Source organism: Bos indicus, chromosome X, assembly GCF_029378745.1.
Source record: "Bos indicus isolate NIAB-ARS_2022 breed Sahiwal x Tharparkar chromosome X, NIAB-ARS_B.indTharparkar_mat_pri_1.0, whole genome shotgun sequence".
NCBI lineage: Eukaryota > Metazoa > Chordata > Mammalia > Artiodactyla > Bovidae > Bos > Bos indicus.
Window position 1 is genome coordinate 110,105,759 of NC_091789.1, and position 15,848 is coordinate 110,121,606.

The 15,848-nt window shown below is 38.7% G+C and overlaps 1 protein-coding gene across 2 annotated transcripts; it reads right to left on the reverse strand.

Annotated features, from left to right (window-relative positions):
• Positions 1-316: 316 nt before the first annotated feature.
• DDX3X (DEAD-box helicase 3 X-linked) lies at positions 317-15,422 on the reverse strand. Of its 2 annotated transcripts, none has more exons than XM_070784085.1 (17): positions 15,266-15,422; positions 12,441-12,498; positions 10,862-10,909; positions 9,045-9,177; positions 7,931-8,086; positions 7,751-7,850; positions 6,976-7,111; positions 5,691-5,776; positions 5,420-5,518; positions 5,151-5,311; positions 4,692-4,836; positions 4,467-4,611; positions 4,104-4,285; positions 3,894-4,011; positions 3,460-3,613; positions 3,081-3,217; positions 317-2,888 (listed from the first exon to the last, which is right to left on the reverse strand). In XM_070784085.1, exons 1-17 carry the CDS (start codon positions 15,308-15,310, stop codon positions 2,809-2,811), a joined length of 1,983 nt encoding a protein of 660 aa, XP_070640186.1. In that variant the 5' UTR covers positions 15,311-15,422; the 3' UTR covers positions 317-2,808. The 2 variants fall into 2 exon arrangements, with proteins under 2 accessions (XP_070640186.1, XP_070640185.1); XM_070784084.1 differs by having other exon boundaries at positions 3,081-3,220.
• Positions 15,423-15,848: the final 426 nt, after the last annotated feature.

The window sequence follows — 15,848 nt, forward strand, 5'->3', positions numbered from 1 at the left end:
TCAATCATCCTATGTATCAAGTGCTTCCAAGAATAGTTTCCACCCCTCCATCCATAAATTTCAAACTATAATCATAAACTATACATCAACAAGGATTTTTTGGATTTCCATCTATTACAAAAATCCATTTTTTCACTGTATTCCAAACTAACACCATCTTCATCTTTTATTAACAAAGCAGGGTAGTTCTGTATCCAAGTTATTTCAAAATCAGCACTGGATGGCAACCCCAAAAAATTACATCTTACAACTCTTCAGGCAAGACCACAACTTTATTTTCACCTAATAATAAACCACAATTGACAACAACAAAAGAGACTGTGCAGTTCAACTTTTATTTTAATAAAATCAGAATATGCACAGCACATGCAGTGCTAGCATCTAAACTAATACAATAAGCAATTACTAAAGCTACAGTGACTTGAGGTTCAATCTTTACATTCAGCAAGTTTAACGTCATTCTTACATGATTTTTGAAACCTTATTTATTAACTGAAAATATTGCTTGCTGATAAAACTTGCTCAAATGCTATCGCTGAATGTACAAGTCACTGATTATGCCAATACAACAAAGATAACCACATGTTTCAGGATTGCAATGAGCCAGACATTCACTGGAAAAAAAAAAATACACACAACGAAACAAAAACACACAATATTTGAATATGGACACTTCGTATCAGTGTTTTGAAGTGTTTCATTAATATCTTAAGACGAGTGTATCAAAACCTTGGCATGATTTAATTTAAAGTCGCCAATTTTGTTTTTACTAACATCAGAAAGTTATGGCTACACTGCCAATGCCGGGTCTGCTTAATTTGACTTAAGAGTTTAATATGACTTAACATTAAAAGCTCACACTACCCCGAAATATATAATTTCACGCATACGGTGACATTCAACATTCAAGTGCCAGTGTTTTTGTACTGTCTTTTGGTCAAGTTTCTTTAAACTTTCAAAGAATCACTTTTAGGCTTACAAAAATAAATATTTGTCAAAATGTTCAATAAATATTACATAAAACTAGCAGCAAAAAGTATCTAGAAATCTGTCGTGTGCAAATAGTTTTCTTCCCAACTATCATTCCCATGGTCCCAAATAAATTTTAGAATCTAGTCCCATCCCCTTCCTAGACAAGCTGCGTTCAACAATCTCCAAGAGACAAAATAAGATTGGAAGTTTAAGGACACGCACACAAGACATATATATAAAATTCTCTGAATGTGCAATAAAAGAAGTACTTTGTAAAAAGTTATGGGCAAAATGTACAAGGGCCTAAACCTAGACTAATTGAAATAGCACCATAACAAATGACCTCAATACTGTCAAGTGCACCTACTTAATAAAAGTTTTAGAACAAGGCACAATACACTTGAAAATCTATTGCACTTTAGGAAATTTTTGCCATCTTCCTATGCCACTGTAAAAAGATTGAGCATTTTGATCACCGCATTCTGGCCACAAAATTAGCACAGAATTCAAAAGTGGCAGAGGCATTTTAGTGGTGGACAATGCTCATCTTTGGCCAGATTTAGCATAAACAGACTATAAATACAATGGAAACCTATGCAACTAAAACTGACTAAAACTGCACTGTGTAGCAGAATTGACACCTTGTGCAGTTATGTACATATTTCCAACCTGTGTGATCTCAAAGATTTCAGTTTGTTACTCTTCTGGAGCCGTTTTTACAAAGTCTATAGTAAGCCAGTTTAACATCTCAACGCAGCTTGAACAGAGTAATATGAATCGGCATTTAAAAGAAAGCCTGCTGCATTTAATTCTTCCTGTTCATACCCTCTTGACCAAAAAACATCAACACTAGCATGCGTTATTAGACCAAAAATCATCCAGGGCCCTAATGAGGGCTGGTCATTGCTGTGGTCAGCCATTCTACCATTTCAATTTCACTTATGGCAGGCATTTAAAAAGTCTAAGTAGATGAATTCTCCTAAAACCCTATCTCAAGTTATCAGACCTTTAAACTTTCCCTGTAATAGTATGCCCACATTTGGCTAGCTCATAATTAATGATCTGCCTAAACACTGAAAGAGGAATTGCTGTATTTACTTGCATTAACTTTGAAAACAGTGCTTTGAATGTATGCATGTATTCATACATCACCTCATCATGACTGGAATGGCTTGTTTAAAGACTATCAGGTTCTAAATACCTATCCAGGATAGAGTGAGCAAATCAGAACTTTAACTTAATACAGTTTGCCACATTAGAAACTAATTCCATTAATATGCTTCAAAGACATTTGTTGTTTTCCCCCAATCTGCAAGTATCAAAAAGCCCTAATGCAGGCTACTGCATAAGTTTTTTCCTTATAATATTTATGGATGAATCGATGATTCCTGTTAAGTTGTATCACACCTGTGTGCCAAGGTTTGATTTTAGCCCAAGTTCAGTAAATTTATTTTGTCAAAAACAATTGGTATCTTGAGCATTACTGAGCCAACAGGACATCAAAATAAAAAGTTGTCTAAAGTTAAAGGCACAGTACATTAACAAACAAATGATCCTCAGTCACAAATTATAAATGCAGTTTGGGATGGGGGTTGGGAGGGGAGTTAATCCAAACTACAGCAATGAAATCTTCAAACCACCTTCTGAACAGGGCTGCTGATTGTTCCTTTCGACTCTTCATGTGACCTTGAGCTCCCTTAAAAAAAAAATTTCAGTGGAGAATCACAGCTGGTAATGTACTGCGAGTTCTTGAAGCTACACAAGGTATAGTCTGGCTAAGTTACATGTGGTTTCCATATTAGCTTGTTTGGCAGGGTGACCTACTGCAAAGCAGGTTCAGTTACCCCACCAGTCAACCCCCTGGGAGTTATAATTTCCTCCATATCCATCACTGTTGTAAAAGCTTCCATAGCCACCTAATGAGAGATTAAAAAAAAAAAAAAGTATTAAGTCATCCATTGTGTAATACAATCTTTCCCTTCTTTAAATATTTTGATGTAAAATTACAAAAAGCAATCTACAGGGCCCAATATTTTAAATTACGCTTTGAAAAAGATGAAAAAGGGCAAAAACCTCCCCAAAGGCATGAGGTTAAAATTTAACATTACCTCCACCAAACCCTCTGCTGCTTCCATGGCCACCTCCACCACTGCGGCTGCTGCTGGCGCGGCTGCTGCTGAAGCTGGAACTGCTGCCACCACTACTCTGTCGATAGTCTCTGGCACCAAATCCTCCACTGAATCTACTACTATAAGGACAAAATGTTAGTTTACATAAAGATAACGCAATTCTTGTTAAAAATTCCCAAGGACCAATTTCCGATTTTCCAGTTCAAGCGATGCCACCCAGCCCTTCTTTTCTGTAATAGGAATTTTATAAGGCCTTAGCTGTGAAAAGCTGACACTGAAGGTCACTTAAATAACCTTAAAAACCACACCCCTCTCCATTATACACATTATTTAGTAATACACATTATTTCTAACTCACCTTTTGGATCGTCCACGACTGCTACCCTTGTAGTGGTGTTCATAAGCCATGTTTTCTAACCAAGATGGCACTTCCTGTTTAGCTTCAACAAGAAGATCCAACAAATCCTTGGTAATATTTATGTTCCTCTCATTAAAGAATGAGGTGGCAAGGCCTAAAACAGTTCCAAAAAGTACATAAATTAAGGTCTTCCACAGAGCAGCACAATATTCTTTCATATTAGAATATTAAGTAGAATAATAATTTTTAAAAAAGATAATTTGCTATTTGTTCTTTGAACAAACCTTGACTTCCTCCCCCTGCCACTTCTGATATTTTAATAATAGCATTCCTTGAAAATCAGAGTTCATCTAAGACCCTGAAAAGTTCTTTGCTGTAAGAATCACACTGAAGATCAGAAACCACCAGATCATCCTAAGTAACCACACACTTACCAAGGTTTCCCACACGTCCTGTACGGCCAATGCGATGTACATATTCTTCAATATCACTTGGCAAGTCAAAATTGATAACATGTTTCACATTTGATATGTCCAGTCCTCTTGCTGCTACCTAGAAAATAATTTTTGTTACCTATGGTCCATTTAAAACAAAGTAAATAGTTGAACATGCTGACCTAGAAAATAAGATTAAATTTTACATACTGCTGTAGCCACGAGAATTGGGCTTTTTCCTGAGCGGAACTGGTGAAGGGCCTCTTCTCTATCTCTCTGAGATCGGTCTCCATGGATACTGGTACAAGCATATCCTTCATGGTATAAGAAATCCTCCAGAGAATCTGCACCCTTTTTGGTCTCCACAAACACTAAGGTCAGTGAATCTTTGCCTGAAGTTAAAATATCACAAGGTTTCTGTCACTAATAGTGGCTTGGTTCTCTTTGCACTTAGTAAACTTGCGAATAGAGGCAAATAGACTGTCTCAACAGAATGTACTGGATGAGAAGGAAAAGCACTAAAGGTGATCCAAATAGATTACCTAAGCCACCAGACTGATGCTAAAGTTATACCTGTTGCATTTAGAAGATCAAGCAGAAATGACCGTTTGTCTGACTCTTCAACCCAAACTACTTTCTGTGTTATGTTCTCAGAGGTAGAGCCAACTCTTCCTACGGCCAAAAAGATATATTCATCCAAGAAGTCACGAGCAAGCATCTGAAAGAAAAAAATTATTGTTTTATCATCTATTGAGAGAAACAAATTCCTAAGTAAGAAAGATCTGCAGCAAACAATACCTGTATTTCCTTAGGGAAAGTAGCACTAAACATCATAGTGTGGCGAACTCCCTTTGGTGGCATAGTATCTTGTTCAACGATTCTACGTATCTGAGGTTCAAACCCCATATCCAACATCCGATCAGCTTCATCTAACACCAAGTACCTGCCATGAAAAAAAATCCAGCTTAGAATTTGAAAAGAAAAGGTAGTTTCCATTTCTATAAGCACAGTTAATTATTCATTCAGGTAGTTTAGTTCCTCACACCATACAATCTGACCCACATACATAAGACACAGCACAGGATCTCCCCCACTAAATCGCATAGCCAAATTAGCTCTTATACTTGACTCTGGTCTCAAGGTCTGGTAATTCTTAGCCTCTACTAAAATCACTTAAACTAAAATTACAATGAGCTAACTTTTTATAAAAGTTGGAAGACTAAAAAATGCATTTCACACATTTAAAAATTAACATACTTGCAGAAGTCTAATCCAATTTTTCCTCTTTCCATCATATCCACTAGACGTCCTGGAGTCGCAACTAATAAATGGCATCCACGTTCTAAGTCTCGAATTTGCTGACCAATATCAGCACCACCATAAACCACACAAGGACGAACTCTAGATCGGTATGAAAACTATAAGCAAAGAAAAATTTATTAAATTTAAGACCAAGATTTTTACATGGTCATAAAACACTTCATCAGAATCAATGAGAAGGCCAATAACCTGAAAGGCATACTTACTTTCCTGGCTTCCTCATAGATCTGTACGGCCAATTCTCTAGTTGGTGCTAACACCAAAGAGATTGGGTATTGTTTGCGGCGCCCATATCTTCCATTTTCCTAAGAAATAATTTATTAAACTTGTTAACATCCTCTCTTATAGGTTCATTACAACATAATCCCCTTCTGCAATTTACAGATTACATGTAAATGCTGTTACTAATTATACAGATTAGAATGCAAGTCTTACTGTCATTTAGAAAGCTTTCCCATTTTATACAGAAATATTTACCTTCATGGCCCTCAGAGCCTCACCGGGACCATCAGAATAAATCTGACTCAAGATGGGCAAGAGAAATGCTGCAGTTTTTCCAGACCCTATTTTAAAAAAAGCATATTCATTTAACCACAGAAAAACTGGCTTATTACTTTTGAACATATATTGGTAGATGATGGTGTTTTAACTGCCCAATTAGTAATCTCACTTTAATTCCCAAATTAAATTTCTATAAATAGGCTAATTTTAAAATACCATCAAGTGATGACTTTGATCAACCTGTAATAGGAGTTAGCAAACTATTTATCTTTATAAATAAATCTTTACTGGAATATAGCTGTGACCAGTAATTTACATATCATCTATGGCTGCTTTTTTCATACAACAGTTGCAGAGACCACACGGTCCATCAGCCAAAAAAATATTTTTGTTTACCAAAAAAAAAAAAATATATATATATATATATATACACACACACACACACACACCAAATTTTGGTCACAAACATTGTAGTAGTTTTGACTTCTTTGCTTCACTTGTGTAATATATAAATATATATACACACACACACCAAATTTTGGTCACAAACATTGTAGTAGTTTTGACTTCTTTGCTTCGCTTGTGTAACGTATGTGTCACACAGTCATGTCCGATTCTTTGCAACCCCATGGACTGTAGCCCACCAGGCACCTCTGTCCATGAGGATTCTCCAGACAAGAATACTGGAGTTGTCATGCCCACATCCAGGGGATCTTCCCAACCCAGGGATTGAACCCTAGGTCTCCTGCATTGCAGGCAGCCACTAGGAAGCACTTGTGTAGAGAGAGTAGGAATTCTGTCTCAAAACTGGTGTCAATTTCTAACACTTCCTTGTAGGTACTGTATATACTAATAGGGAGGTACTACTTTACCCATCATTGAACCTTCTTTTGGCCACATTTCCATGGATCACAGGCTATTCTCTATCTTTCTCTAATTTTCTATAGTCCTCACTTCCCCACCACTACAATCACAAAAACCTATCCACTTGTTACAGTAGTATCAGGTTCATGACTTTCTATAGGCCATCCCTAAGATACCCTAATGAAAGCACTAGAAGTAATATAACCAAAAGACTAAGACAAAAGAGATCCATCCAGCTACTCCTTACCAAGGTGTACCAGTCAGGCTACATACAGGACTCAAGCTTCCTCATGAAACTTAAAATGCTCCATGCATATTTTCCTGGTACTGGTTTTTATTAGAGCAAGCCAAGTCAAGGTATTCTTGACAACTTTTTACTTTCATCAAGTCTGCTTACCTGTTTGGGCACAGGCCATCAAGTCTCTCTTCTCTTTGATAATAGGAATAGCATGCTTTTGCACTGGAGTTGGGCGAGTGTAACGAGTAAGCTCAATGTTTCCCATAATAATTTCTCCCATCTCAACATCACTGAACTGTCAAGAAATTCATCAGGGTAAACAAGCAGAAATGCTATTTGGAGCATTTTGTTTCATACAAATACAATGAGGGGGGGACAACTATCAACCAATTTGAACTTTCAATTTGCTTTATAGTAAAAGTCATCATCTTACACATTTTGAGGAAAAACAAAACCAAACCACTCCCTAAGCTTAACCTACAATGGAAAAGTTTTGGGTTCTTCCTATGTTTGACCCACTTACTGTTTCTTTTTATCCCCAATCTTTTGCCTTGTTTATTTCAATTCTCAGTTTCTTGACTATTTACTTTTTAAGTTAGTTTTTATAGGCATACAATTACTTTACAATGATGTGTTAGTTTCTACTGTACGGCAAAGTTAAATCAGTTATATGTATACACATCCCCCTTTTGAATTTCCTTCCCATTTAGGTCAACACCCGACCCATTTTCTATTTCAAATTATTAGTAATGGTAACACTGAATTCACTGTCCCCCTTTCCACAAACCAACGAGGCAGGTTTTTAAATTAACTTTAAAAAACTGTCAAGATATAGCAGGCAGTCTACGTATGTCTTTAGGAAGCCCATCTCATCTTGATGTGCTGTGAAAAGATCTACACTTCCCTGTCTTAAAGGTCATGGAAAAATACCTACACTTTCAATGTGTGGAGGACAGTTGTTGCCTGTTGCCTCAACTGGAATGTCATCATATTTTTCAAAGTTAATCCCAGTGTTGCCTCCAGAAAAGAGTTCTCTGAAATCAGAAGATTGTTAAGTTTGTTACACAGAGCTGATAAGGCTTCATCACAATTAACATACATTTCAGAAACTTACTGTTCCAAGCGTTCACTTGGTGGGAGTGGTTTTGACCAATCATCTTCATCTGATTTGTCACACCAGCGGCTATTTCCACGTTCGTATTTGCCAAAACCACCTCTGTCACCACGGCCGCCAATGCCATCATAGTCACCTCGTCCACGATCATCAAACCTGAACAGCACAAGCAATTAATCAAAATCTTATTTAACCATTATTAGATTCCTACCACTAGAACTGTACCTGGAGAAAGGTTCATTATGGCTAATTTCAAGGATGTCACCAGTCCAATTCCGGCTTACTTTTACTTGACAAATAAGGCCCTCTAACCAGACTATACCATTTATATAGCTTTATTTTCTAAATTCAGTATCCTCCTTTATTATTATATAGCCGATACAGTCCTCATACATGTTGAAATCAAGAATCAAATCTTTGTACCTGAAACATAATATTGTAAAACAACTACACTTCAATAAATATATAAATAAAAACCCTTGGGGCAATCAGTCTTATATGTGAAACCAGCACATTAACTTACACCTTTAAATGTTTTCATCCAAATATTTTTAGTGTTAGAGAAAAAAAGCAAAGTATCACACCAAATATCAATTGTCCTGGTTACATTAGGATGCTACTTAAAGGACAACTCACCTGTGTGACAGACTGGATAAAAGGTAGAAAATAATCCTTACCTGAATTAAGATGTTTTTAGTTTTAGGCCTGTTTTCGAAAAAGCAGGACACACAGGACTAACCACAGCTATTAGGCGCATGAGGTCAGTTCATCACACTTGTGTAATCAAAAATATAAGGTTTAAAAATTGTCATAGAATATCCACAAAAATGTCAACCAAATTAGGCCATTCACTAAACTTACTCTTTTAAGTAGAATACATAAAATTAGAGAAATGTAAAAATAATTGATTTCATTATGCCAAAGGGCATATTCTTATTCTCATTTAATTTCGGTGTAATAAAAAAACTATGATTAAAAAGACATACTTAACATCCAAACGGGTGGTCCACTAAGGGGGAAAGATAATCTTGCTTAATGGGCAGGGTACAGACCAATTTCTAAATTGCTTTATTGTACACATGCAAGAAAGGCAAGAAGATAATAAATCACTTACCTTCCCCTTGATCCACTTCCACGATCACTGAAGAAACTAGACTTTCCTCTTGAATCACTACGGGAACCAAAACTGCTGTATGCATCCTTATCTTTACTAGAACTCCACCCTGAACTGTCTTTATCATAGAATCCTTCAATTAAAAACAAAAGCAAACTCATTTTATTGTAGTAATTAGAAAATGACACTACTTTAAAACATGGTTTCTATGTTTCTGAGTTTGAAGCCCTCTAATGACTAATCACATCTCTGGACCAGAGGGACAATGGAAATATTCCTACCATGGTACTAGAACACACTATACGCTGAACAAAACAATCAAGTCTGAAAATGTTCTGAATGAATACAACTTCTAAAAGGTCAGTAGGTTTGCCTTTAACACAATGACTATGGTCTTGTTACATGACCACCACAATTTAATTTCATTTAATAGGCATGAATGAGTTTATTAGGAAAGAGCAATCATTATCTCTATGTTTCTTTGAAGTGATATTCATTTAAAACATTAAGAAATTTACTTGGTTTAATATAGTATTTCTTGGTTTCAATAGTAAAGTTTTTAAAAACAGTGCTCTGTTTACATGCAATACATAGTTATCAGATGAGAATTAGGAATACCTAGAAAAGGAAAATCCTGATACACTCAGCGTAGATAGGTTCCTAGGGTATAGCTATAGACATTCAGCAAGGTAAATTAGCCCAACAGGTATATGGTTTAAAGACAAGCAGAGGATTTAACTAGCTTCAGTGACATTTTATTAAATAGTCAGAGATAGTTTACAAGTTAATTAGGTTACTTTCCTTCTCCCTTACGCCTCTACTAGCCCAGTAATTTAACAGCCTTAGCCACCAATAAAGAGCTGAGTTAGATTTCTAAGACCTATTTCAGCTCTAACTTCTGTACGATACTGTCTCTTTCCCTGCATTGATTCCTATCATTGCAATAAGGCAGGAAAAGCACTAAATACACATGGGGGTCAATTTCAGCTAGTACATTCTAAGGAATGAGAATCTGACTCTACAGTAACTAAAAACAATGATGTGACACCTAAGAAATAATATAGGAGTTCTTTTAATGTTTTTGGCCCCATGGCATGTTTTTAGTTCCGTTCTGTTCCATGGCAGGATTTTAGTTCCGTTCCCTAGATTTTATATTCCATGTATTGCCTTGGATAGTGAACCTAATACAGACTACCTATGAATATAGACAAATGACAGCAAATCATGTGCTCCTGTGGACCCTCCACCCTTCCAATCCTGCTTTCTTTATCCAGTATCTTCCCTCTTCATGACTTTTAGTTTTCCTGACCTTCCCTTTTCCTCCAAAATCTCAGATCACCTATTTAAATGAAGCATTTGAAGCCAGAGAACCACTCCCCTCTATCAGGAGCATGCCTGATGTTTGTTAACTATTCCCCAATAATCCCATTTCATTTTGCCACCTCTGCAAGACAGAAATAACTGGATTGTTATCACTGTGCAGCAGTTTTTGTTTACACAGTAGGATCCCCACTCACCTTTTTCAAATTGAACTCGTGCTGTTAATGATTACATACACAGAGGTTAAGCACAAGACTAGTGAAATTGTACAAAACCATGCCCTTGGCCTCAGAAGAGTGTGACACAGGAAATGCAGAGATTTCCTCTATCTGATATTAGATGAGTTTTTCCAAGCAAGTAAGCCCTAGTATCTGAAATTATTTTGACAGTAGGAGAGAAGAGCACAGTGTTCAGACCCTGAGGTGTCTCACTTTCCCTAAGCTCCAATTTTTAAATGCAGCAATAATTAAGTATACCAAGTTGCTCAAAAAACTTACCTTTAGTAGCTTCTCTGTTCCTTAAGTGAGGAGGAATATAGCGCCCTTCTAAAAGAAATGACAAAGTTAAATTTCACATTCCAAAAAACTTAAAAGCTTTTTACCAATATTTGTGATGCTAAAAAAGTCCTGGAAAGAAAAAATTTGAATCTCTAGTCTTCTAGTCTGGTCTACTTCTATTTTAAATAAGTTACTGCTTTAATAAGATGAATTTTAAAAGGGGAAGGAGAACAGATTTGAATTGAATTGGAACCTAGTAGTTGAAATCTACAAATAAATTTAATTTGCCACTAGTGGTCAATTTAACACACTATTTTTACAACGTCTGCTAGGATTTCAGAGAATTGTCATAAATAACAAGAGTTGCAGCATTGTTACTACAATAATCTAGCAAACACATAACAAAAATATTAACAAGTCTCTTATAGAGCATAAGTTATTACTGTAACAACCTAAATCGTGTATCTAGTCACTAAGCTTTTTTGTTCCTGCTCTGGTTAAATCCAAAACATATGTACATACGTAATATGGGAAAAGCTGCAGAGTGAAATGATTTCAACTAATTGTGGGTTTTGAGACTTGCACTGTTTAACGACAGTCAACTGTTGTTCTGTATGCAAATAAAAACACAGCCTAGACTATAGGTGAGAACAAAAGCAAGTAATATATATACAACTAAGTAACATCAACTTGCTTTATTACTAGTTAATCTGCAATTTAACCTCTTCACTTCTGGGTTGAATTAAATATTAAAGATCTCCATTAGAATGGTCAATTACTAAAAGATTCTTAGCCTGACAAAGTGAAATTTAAAACAAATACCAAGTAACTGTGCCCAGTGAGGCCCGTCCTGCCTAAAAATAAACATCCCTTAACTATGCAATAAACAGAGCTTGAAGAAACAGTGCTTTCAGACATTAACACACTCAATATACATATTACATTTTTTCTTTCGGTTAATTCAATAGGAAGAGATCTGAGCTGAAGCAGGTCTACTGCCAATAATAAACCACCCAAGAGCCCCTACACCTTAATCTTTACCATGCCTCAAAAAAAAACCCTTTCAAGAGAAAAAAACTTCTTTTCAAAAAAAAAAAAAAAAACAATTCTGAATTTAAAATCCTAACCACCACTTCAAGATTCATTATAGCTTTGTTCTATTAGTAATTCTCATGTTTTTCATGGGAAAGGAGTGGCTGTACCTGATCAATGTGAATATTCTCTGTATTCAGTTTAATTCCAGTAAATTCACTCTTAATAGTGAAATGTACATTCCCACCACCTTTTAGCTGTGTTCAGGATTCATAATGGACATAATCAAACTCTATAATTTGTGTGTTGTATAAGGTCCTTAACGATTTTTTTCACTCAAGAAAACTCCTTCTCATCAAAAGACCCAACGCTACCCACATTCTTTACACAGTAAAAACTGGAAATTTCTAAATTTTAAATAAATCCAATGAAACATTAAGTTATTATGGTTTTAATACTCAAGTAACAACACTGTAAATCAACTATATTCTGACAATTTTTTTAAAAAGCTCTAATATTCAGTAAATGCATAAAATATTTTACTTACTGCTGGCTGTACTTCCTCCACTCTGATTATCTGAAGAGTTCAGGTCTAGGCCAGCAAACTAGAAGAGAGTTAAATTTTGGTTAGCAGCCCATGCGCAGAAACATTACACTAAAGGAAAACTTAATGGAACTCTTAAGGAGAATGTGACTAAGAATGTGAGCAAACGCAAAATACTACAGTACTACAGGATACACTGCAGAAGGTACCTAACCAAGATGGTGGCGCTATCCAGGAGAAACCGGGTCCAAATTCATAATCAAAATGAATTTTCCCTGTAACTTTTTCCATTGTAAAAGTTCAAAAAATTTAAATTATTTTAAAATGTCAAGTAGTCAGTGGATTTATTTTAGCTCCAAACATTTGGAGATGTTTTCTACTTGGAATTATTCTAAACCTACAGAGCACACCTGAAAAATATTCAGAACAAAACTTGTATCGACCATTTCTTAGCTTTCATTTCTAAATACTGCAACTAGAGTACCACGCTTCAGAACAAAAATTTACAATATAACCACTACACAACCATATTAAGTAGGTACCAATGTATTTTTCCATTTTCACAGTTAAGCTGAGAACACTTCGGACATAAATGGCACGTTTTACTGCCTTTTATCTCCATTTCTACCCATCCCTTTACACTGGTAACTTAAAGCCTCAACATTCTAAAAAAAGCGCTTCATCGAATTCTGTAATGACTAAACAAACTATTTACAAGCAACGAGGAGGGAACTATGTGCCAAAAGCAGTATTTCATTAAAAAAAAAAAAAAATGTAACCAGCCACACGGCACTATTGCCACGTGTTTCCAATAAAGCACAACGTTTAAGTCCTCTGTTAAAAGCTTAAAATTATATACTGTCAAGTTGCAAGCATCAATGTAATCATTGAAAACTGGAAGATACTAAATCTTAAAGAAAAAAATGAATACGGTAACACTTTGGAGGCAGCTCGTTTCCTAACTTCTATTAACAAAACACTGCGGTGTTTTCTCTGCACGATTGTTCTCAGCAACAGACTAATACTTTAAGGCACAAAAACTTCCTTTTTGTACTTATTGCAGTACGTTTTATTAATTTTACACTTGGCAAAATGAACTACGTAGAGCACTTTAAATGCTACTGTAAATTGCTAAGGTGACATTAATGCAATTTTCTCAGTTGTGAATTTGCTTGCTGCTTAATTCTAACGACTGCGTGTATTTTTTTCCAATTATTTCGATTTCAAATTTTACTTCTGCTTATAATCTTAAATAGGTGCCGGCACCACATATATGTTAAATTTTAAAACTGGGGATTGGCCATGTTCTTGATAACCAGATTTTTTCTTCATGTCTCTGCTCCATTTAACACGGAACATGTCAGCATTTGGAAGATTTATTCTGATTCGTTAATGGAAAAAATGCTCTCCCCCAGATAGCCGAGTCCCTAAAAAATACCACACACGACTGAAAATCTATTAACAATTCATTTGTGTCACTCAAGTTCGTTTCAGAATTCTGGAGCTCGCGGTACGCAGAAGTTTACTTAAAAAGCAACAAAACATCAATTGAAGAGCTTTTCTGAAGCGTGGTGCCACTGTTGCTGAGGGATGCAGACTTCTGCCATCTCCACCCAGAACCCCTCCTCTGCGATCACGCGCCCTCCCGTCCTCTACCTCTAAACCCTTACAAGAGGGGTTCCAATTAGACGACAAATCCGGGGCCTCTGACCGATTTCAAAATTTTCACAAGCAGCAACAAGTCACCAACAAAATTCCTTATTTCTTCCCAAGCTACATTCCAGGCGTTTTTTCCCAGGCCGAGCCCCGCACCAAACGTCCCCAACCTGAGGACACTGGTACACTCCGTGGTTATCTCCCAAAACGACGCGTGGCTCGGAGCAAAATCTCCATACTGACTATTGCGAACACGTGAGGCGGAGCCGGCCGTGCCGGGTCGCTAACCTCCTCGCCGCGTTCCACCTCGATCTCCAGAGCCCGGCGCCACCGCGCAGCGGCCCATTCCTCCCTCCTCTCCATCCTCCGCCCCCCCCCCACTCCTCCTCGAATCTTCTGCGTCACAAAACTTTCCACTCCGGAAACGCGGCCTCGCGGGCCACGGAGCCGAGGCTGCGGAAACCGGGCTGGAGCGAAAAAAAAGCCCCGGGGAAGGAAGCCCTGGAAGAACAAGATGCCCATCCATCCCCGTTTCCGGGCCCTCGGCGGCCCGTCTTTCCCCGCTCGGGGGGCGCAGCGCCGCCCAGCCACCCGACACCACACAAAGGAGGCCGCCGCCATTACCCCGAGCGAAGGCCACCCCCCGCACCGCCCCCTCCCACATTCCAGGGCCGCGTTCCACCTCCCGCTCACACGCGCGTGCACACAACACAGACACGCCAACGCCGCCTGGGTCTCCGACAAGAATCCGAGCCGCGCACGCCCTAACTCTCAGGGCCATAAAGGTCCCCTTTCGCGAACCTCCGCGCCGCGCCCCTCCCCCGCCCGCAACACCCATGGGTCACAAGTCAAGTCGAGGTTCGCGCGTGCGCGCCTCCGCGAGAACGCGCGCCCCCTCCCCCTCCGCCCGCCTGCGCACGCACACACAAAAGCCGCCATTGTGCTCTGCCCGGGGACAATACCGCCGGCCAAGCTGGGGCCCCTGCGACAGCCACAATCAGCATTCCCGTCACCTTCCCGTTCCCCCACAGCCCCGGGGCACTGACACTCGTTAGCCTAAGGGACCCAGAAAATTGGAACTTAGGGTACCAGGTAGCACTGCGCCACAAACCAGGTTAGATCGGGGGAGAGATTCCTGCAGCAACAATCCCGGTAGGCTCCTTGCGGCTCACCTGCTGGTCCAGCCCGAGCGCATTTTCCACCGCCACATGACTCATCCCTGAAGAGTACCGAGAACTCGGAGTCTTCCGCTGCTGAGCTAATGTGTTGGGTTCACCGCGAAGGCCCTCTCACGGGAGAACTGCGGCTCTGAAATGCACGGCGCGGCCACGGATCTAATATACCCGCTCGAGTGACTGCTACGTCAGCACGTACGACGTGTGCCCGCCCTCTCACACCCGCACTCCTCCCGCCGCTACGACTTTTGCCTAGCTACTGCGCGCTCGTTTAGTCCTAACCTCGCGGGATTTCCTAGTCGGTCGCGTCTGCGGCTTGTCGTCCTACCTTGGAACTCAGCGCTAAATGCTGTCCTAGATCGCTTGAGTGCAACTTCCCCTGTCCTCCGCTATTACCTTTTCTCAAGCCTGGGAGGTCTCGAGATCTCGCGAGACCTCATCCCCTCCCATTTTCCGCCAGCTAGGAAACCTTAAAATATAACCTAGACCTTTTTCCCCTTTTTTTCCCAACGTCCTCAGTTTTCACTGTTCCTTTCTTTCTAGGGAGCACTCTTTCCTTCTCTCTCAGTCCCCTAGACTT

Bases quoted from the DNA above. Each gene is read 5' to 3' on its own strand.
- DDX3X (XM_070784084.1), bottom strand. From the start codon at position 15,310: ATGAGTCATGTGGCGGTGGAAAATGCGCTCGGGCTGGACCAGCAG. The intron at 5,312-5,419 runs GTAAGTATGCCT...CTTTGCTTATAG, and splicing joins TCTATGAGGAAGCCAGGAAA to TTTTCATACCGATCTAGAGT. The intron at 4,837-5,150 runs GTATGTTAATTT...TTTTCATGGCAG, and splicing joins ATTGGATTAGACTTCTGCAA to GTACTTGGTGTTAGATGAAG.